This window comes from Mandrillus leucophaeus, unplaced genomic scaffold (genome assembly GCF_000951045.1).
Source record: "Mandrillus leucophaeus isolate KB7577 unplaced genomic scaffold, Mleu.le_1.0 Scaffold162, whole genome shotgun sequence".
Taxonomy (NCBI): domain Eukaryota; kingdom Metazoa; phylum Chordata; class Mammalia; order Primates; family Cercopithecidae; genus Mandrillus; species Mandrillus leucophaeus.
In genome coordinates, this window is record NW_012101610.1 from 1,664,254 (window position 1) to 1,670,931 (window position 6,678).

Consider the following 6,678-nt stretch of genomic DNA (forward strand, 5'->3'; position numbering starts at 1 on the left):
GTGCTGGGATTATAGGCATGAGCCACCACACCAGGCCACACTTGACTAATTTTTTAATTTTATGTAGAGATGGGGTCTCCCTGGGTTCAAGTAATTCTCCTGCCTTGGTCTCTCAAAGTGCTGATACCACAGGCATGAGCCATCACAGCCGGCTACATTTGTTTACTGCTCTCTTTTCCTACTTTTTATTGAATGTAAAATCAAAGTACACTTTTTGTTACTTATTATCTTAATTACATTTTTAACCTTAAAGATAAATCAGTGAAATGAAGGACATTCTCTTAAAAATAAAACAAAAACACATTCTTTCTTATGTATGTGGTCTCCCTGAAGTCTATCTGTCCGCCTCCATACCCACCCTGTGGTTCTGCAATGTTAAAAGCCCCAAATTATAAAAGATGGCATCTCTCTTACTCACATGTTTTTGGGTTGACTGTTTCCGATTTATCTTGAGGACAGGGTGTATGTGAGATCATGGTGAAATGGGAAACCGGAAAATAGTGCTCTGCACTGAAGCCATGAAAAAGCATTTCCTCTACTGGTGCAACCTGGAGGCAGACAGGGGAGGGGAGGCAATTCATTCAAACAGCTTAAATAATTGTATTTTCTTCTATAACCTTATGAAGGAATAAAATTCTACATCAGACTTTAAGGTTCAAGGGGGTACACTGAGCACAGATCTTTGTCTCCCTTCCCTCCTGAGACACCTATAAACGACAAGGCATAACCTGTGATAGAGAAAAGGAGGACCATCTGCGGATGAGAGATTGGTAAACATATCCAAAACACCAGGGATGAAGCCTCACTCAAGAAGCAAGAAGCTCACACCTGTAATCCCAGCACTTTGGGAGGCTGAGACAGGAGGATCACCTGAGGTCAGGAGTTCAAAACCAGCCTGGCCAACATGGTGAAACCCCGTTTCTACTAAAAATACAAAAAAGTAGCCAGGCGTGGTGGCGGGCGCTTGTAATCCCGGCTACTTGGAAGGCTGAGAGGGGAGAACTGCTTGAACTCAGGAGATGGAGGCTGCAGTGAACTGAGATCGCACCATCGCACCCCAGACCGGGCAACAAGAGTGAAAGTCTATCTCAAAAAAAAAAAAAAAAAAAAGCAGCAGCAGCAAGAGTGGAAGTAACAGTCACAGGAGGAGGCTGCCCCAGAATATAGACGTCCACCTTCCCATCAGATCCCAAAGGGACTAAACACTCAAGTTGACAGGCACTGTACAGGGTGGGAACAAGAATGGAATGACACACGACGAGGCTGGGTGGAAATCCGGCTGGGCTAACTTGGCCTGCTGCTCACACTCCCCTCAGGCTACTTTCTGTTCCCTCAATATCATAAAGCTGTGTTCACACCAGTTGGATCTCCAGCTCGCCCTCCTCTCCAGGAACTCTTCTGTAAACCAATGAAACTACCTGAAAAGGAGTAGAACACTTAGAACCACTTAGGGCACCAAGATGGTAGGAAAAGAAAAAGAAAAAATTGGGCTGGGCGTGGTGGCTCATGCCTGTGATTCCAGCACTTTGGAAGGCCAAGGAGGGCAGATGGCTTCAGCCTAGGAGTTCGAGACCAGCCTGGGCAACATAGTGAGACCTCATCTCTACAAAAATTAAAAAATAATTAGTTGGCAGTGGTGGCATACAGCTGTAGTTCCAGCACTTTGGCAGGAAGAGGCGGGAAGATCGCTGGAGCCGGGGAAGTGCGCTACTGCACTCCAGCCTGATGACAGAGTGAGACCCTGTCTCAAAAACAAAGAAAAAAAAATTGATTTAGAGACCCCCCTGCCACTGACGCCCAATCCCAAAATACCGACTTTCTGCCTGTTCACTCTGAAGAACAGTTGGCCAGTGGACAACCACCCTTCATGAGCACTCAGTCAGCGTTTTGCTACTCATAGAAGAGACCCATCCAGAAAACAAACCCACATGTACAGCAGTAGGAGAAAACCACACCAGCCGTGATACTGTGATGGTCAATTTTCAGTGTCAACTTGACTGGAGTAAGGGATACCTAGGTAACTAGCAGAGCATTATGTCTGGGTATGTCTGCAAGCGTTTTCTGGAAGAAACTAGTGTATACGTTGGTGGATTGAGAGGAGATCTATCCTCAATGTGGGCAGGCACCACTGGATTGGCTGAGGGCCTGGAAGGAACAAAAAGTTGAGAAAGGCTGAATTCTTGCTCTCTTCTGGAGCCAGGACGCCCTTCTTCTGCCCTTGTACCTCAGAACTCCAGGTCCTCTGGCTTTTAGATTCCAGGGTTCTCATCAGTGGTTCCTGGGGGCTCTCAGAGGCTAATTAAGTCCAACTAGATTTCCATGTAACCCTGTCGTATATCATAAACAGAGGCCCTCAGACTGCTAGTTACACTGTTGTTTCTTCCTGGCTCTGAGGCTTTTGGATTTGGACTGAGTCACTCTACCAGCTTCCCTGGTTCTCCAGCTCGCAGACAGCCTAATGTGGGACTTCTCAGCCTCCATAATCATGTGGGCCAATTACCCCAGTAAATCCCCTCTCATATACGTATCTCTCTTATATAGCCTACTGATTCTGTCTCTCTGGAGAACCCTAATATACCAGCTATATAGAAAAATCCATTCAGGACCATTGTACATTTTAAATAAACAATCAAATCTCTTTATACAGGTCAAGAAGATCATAGCACAAAAGACAAAGATCAACATCTATTGTCACAACAGCTGACCCTGGAAGAAGCACAGAGAATTCAGGGAAGAGAACTGTGACTTGTATCGGCAGAGAAATCTGAAAAAGAATTGCATCCATAAAGCAAAAACAGGATGTTAGGAGAAAAAGAACAATCACAGAATAAAGTTTTCAGACACAATGTCTCTGTCACAGGCAGCTGCAGTGATGGAAGTTACTAGAAGTCGAGAAACAGGTTTTGATTCCATCCGTGTTACCACGCTCAAGTCCTTTCATCTCTCAGAGCCTTGCTTTTTAAAAAATTCAAACTCCATCAAGCTCCTATCTAATTCCAAGGTAGACTTCATGAGGGCCTCTCTTCCTGGCTGCCCTGTCATTAGCCCTCTCTCCTTAGCACAGTCTTCATCTTGTCTACCCTGGCATGCAGAGAAACTTGGTCTATCTGCAACTGCCCCTCACATGGACATGGTGTTAGATCCACTGCAAAGGCTTTTCTCATCCAGGATCTCATGTGAGTACCACAGAAGCCCTGTTAGTTAGTCAAGGATTATCTGTCCCATTTAATAAATACAGAAATCTGGCTGGGCGCAGTGGCTCACGGCTGTAATCCCAACACTTTGGGAGCCTGAGGCAGGCAGATCACTTGAAGTCAGGAGTTTGAGACCAGCCTGGACAACATGGTGAAACCCCATCTCAACAAAAAAATCCCAGCATGGTGGCGGGTGCCTGTAGTCCCAGCTACTAAGGTTGCAGTGAGCTGAGTTTGTGCCACTGCACTCCAACCTGGGCGACAGGGCAAGAGCCTGTCTCAAAAATAGATTAGATAGATAGATAGATAAGATATAGATAGATAGATAGATAGATAGATAGATAGATAGATAGATAGATAGATAGACAGACAGACAGATAGACAGACAGACAAACAGATAGACGGATAGATGCTGAAACTAACGCTCAAAGAGGTTATGTGATGCCCTCTAAGTCACACTGTTAGTATTAGAGCTGGGGTTGGCCCCAAGTTTCTGGTTCTCGCTCCAATGCCTTCCCTTTTCCACCTCCTGAACTCAGTGACGCTGTGTGACATTCACAGGCCATCAGTGCTATTCTCATTTAAGAGCTTCTTGCTTAGGTTGAGGCCTGGGTAATACTTACAGTAATCACAGGTTCCTGTTTGACTTTATATCCTTCTGGAAAGGGAGGCTGCTCAGCTTCATACTCTAAAGGAAAGGGGAAAAAAAATCCTCAATTCCATACTTCACTGCAGTTTCTGATGTAATTTCCTTTTCTCTGAATAAAACATTCTTAAATTTTATTTTGGCTGGTGGTGTACAGAAATGAAAAAACAACTGGCCATAACAGGTTAACATTTCATGTAATTTAAAGTTAACATTTAATGGTATTTAAAATCAGCAAGAGGCTGGGTATGGTGGCTCACACCTGTAATCCCAGCACTTTGGGAGGCTGAGGCGGGTGGATCACGAGGTCAGGAGATTGAGACCATCCTGGCGAACATGGTGAAACCCCGTCTGTACTGAAAATACAAAAAAACTAGCAGGGCGTGGTGGCGGGCGCCTGTAGTCCCAGCTTCTAGGGAGGCTGAGGCAGGAGAATGGCGTTAACCCAGGAGGCGGCGGAGCTTGCAGTGAGCGGAGATCACACCACTGTACTCCAGCCTGGGCGACAGAGCAAGATTCTGTCTCAAAAAAAAAAAAAAAAAAAAAAAAAAAAAGAAAAGGCTTTATATAAGAGTCTGAGACTCTTTTTCTTAGAGGACACAACTTCAGATTTTGCCAACATGACGGAGACTATAAGGAATTAAGGGAGGAAGAAAACACAGAGGTTGGTTAAGGGAAGACACTGAGAGCACATGCAGAAGAGAGGCTAATGGCCGGGCGCGGTGGCTCACGCCTGTAATCTCAGCATTTTGGGAGGCTGAGGAGGGTGGATCACTAGGTCAGGAGTTTGAGATCAGCCTAACCAACATGGTGAAACCCCATCTCTACTAAAAATACAAAAATTAGCCAGGCGCGGTGGCTCACGCCTGTAATCCCAGCACTTTGGGAGGCTAAGGCAGGCGAATCACCTGAGGCCAGGAGTTCGAGACCAGTCTGACCAACACGGTGAAACCTGGTCTCTACTAAAAATACAAAAATTAGCTGGGCGTGGTGGTGTGCGCCTGTAATCCCAGCTACCTGCGAGGCTGAGGCAGAAGAATTGCTTGAACCCAGGAGGTAGCAGTGAGCTGAGCTTGCACCACTGCACTCCAGTCTGAACAACAGGGTGAGACTCTGTCTCAAAAAAAAAAAATTAGCCAGGTGTGGTGCCGGGTACCTGTAATCCCAGCTACTCAGGAGGCTGAGGCAGGAGAATCACTTGAACCCTGGAGGCAGAGGTTTCAGTGAGCGACAGAGTGAGACTCTGTTTCAAAAAAAAAAAAAAAAAAAAACAGTCCACCTAAGTTCTACAGGGTTGCAACAACTATGACTGACAGAGGAACAGCAAATGGTCATGGCCAGTATTAGTTACATCCCTAAAGCAAAGACTGATAAAAATATTTCTGGAAAGGTCAATGTTGTCAAGGCAATTGCACAGTCACTTACAGTCATGAGGAAAAATTAATTTGTGGGCAAGATGGTATTGAGGGCATACAGTCATATGGATACAAGTTTTATATCATTACCTAGTTACTTATCAGATAGTACAGCATTTCCTCCACTTCTCAACATATATACATTTTTTTAACTCCTAAGCATCAGGCTGGGGACAAGAATGTCAGGTTGCAGGTTAAAAGCAATTTATTTCTCAATACCAACTGTATTTGTTTTCTATTATTGTGTAACACATTAGCACAAATCATTGACATAAAGGAATGCACATTTATTATCTCACAATTCCCTTGAGTCAGGAGTCCAAGAATGGATCAGGGTTTTATCAGGCTGAATTCAAGGTATCAGCCAAAGCTGTGATCTCTGAGGGTTGGAATACTTTTCTAAGCTCATTGGTTGTTCACAGAATTTCGGTTTTGATAGAATTTTAGTTTCTTGGCCGGGTGCGATGGCTCAGACCTGTAATCCCAGCACTTTGGGAGGCCAAGGTGGGTGGATCACTTGAGGTCAGGAGTTTGAGACCAGAATGGTCAACATGGTGAAACCCCATCTCTACTAAAAATACAAAAATTAGCTGGATATGATGGCTGGCACCTGTAATCCCAGCTACTTGCAAGGCTGAGGCACAAGAATCACTTGAACCCGGCTGGTGGAGGTTGCAGTGAGCCAAGATCTCACCATTGCACTCCAGCCTGGGTGACAGAGCGAGACTCCGTCTCAAAAAAATAAAAAAGAATTTTAGTTTCTTGTGGTTGAGGTCTGAGGTCCTTGCTATCTTGTGGTTGTCAGCTGGGGACCCTCTCAGCTCTTAGAAGGCACTCTCAGGTTCTTGCCATGGGTGATGCACAACTTGGTTGCCGCTACTTCAAGGGCAGCAGGAGAATCTCTTCTGCTTGAATCTGACTTCTGACTTCTTTTAAAGGCTCACCTGATTAGGTCAGGCCCAGCTACAATAATCTCCCTATATTAAAGTCAGTTGATTAAAAGCTTTAACCATATCTGGAAAATCTTCTGAGAGCCACACCTAGGTTAGCATTTGATTGAATAACTGAGGTGTGTTCACAAGGTGGCAAGAAACTTGGGGGCTATCTTAGAATTCTGCCTACCATACCAGCCCCAGCTCTACCATTTTTTTTCCTCTCCAGCAATCATGTAAATTCACCCTTCTTCCCCAGCTGCCTTGGGAACCACTGATATAGTGTGAAACTGTTTATTTGGGCTTAAAATGTATACATTTATACTTCTGATTACAAAAGCAAGACATACTTATTGAAAGAAAATTTCAAATAACACAGGGATGTCTTATGTAGAGGGTAAAAGTCACACTTAGTCCTATTGCAATCCTAAAACCATTGTTAGATATGGCATAGATCCAACCAAATCTTTTTTTTTTTTTTTTTTTTTTGG

The 6,678-nt window shown here is 44.5% G+C and overlaps 1 protein-coding gene across 4 annotated transcripts in view; it reads right to left on the reverse strand.

The window, feature by feature from the left end:
- IQCK (IQ motif containing K) overlaps nucleotides 1-6,678 on the reverse strand; it is a 148,761-nt gene that overhangs the window by 133,050 nt on the left and 9,033 nt on the right. For all 4 annotated transcript variants that reach the window (XM_011976071.1, XM_011976072.1, XM_011976074.1 and 1 more), the window contains exons 2-3: nucleotides 3,818-3,882; nucleotides 419-548 (exon numbers count right to left, since the gene is read on the reverse strand). In XM_011976071.1, the coding sequence (XP_011831461.1) occupies nucleotides 419-548; nucleotides 3,818-3,882 (195 nt within the window). The remainder of the gene's footprint in view (nucleotides 1-418; nucleotides 549-3,817; nucleotides 3,883-6,678) is intronic.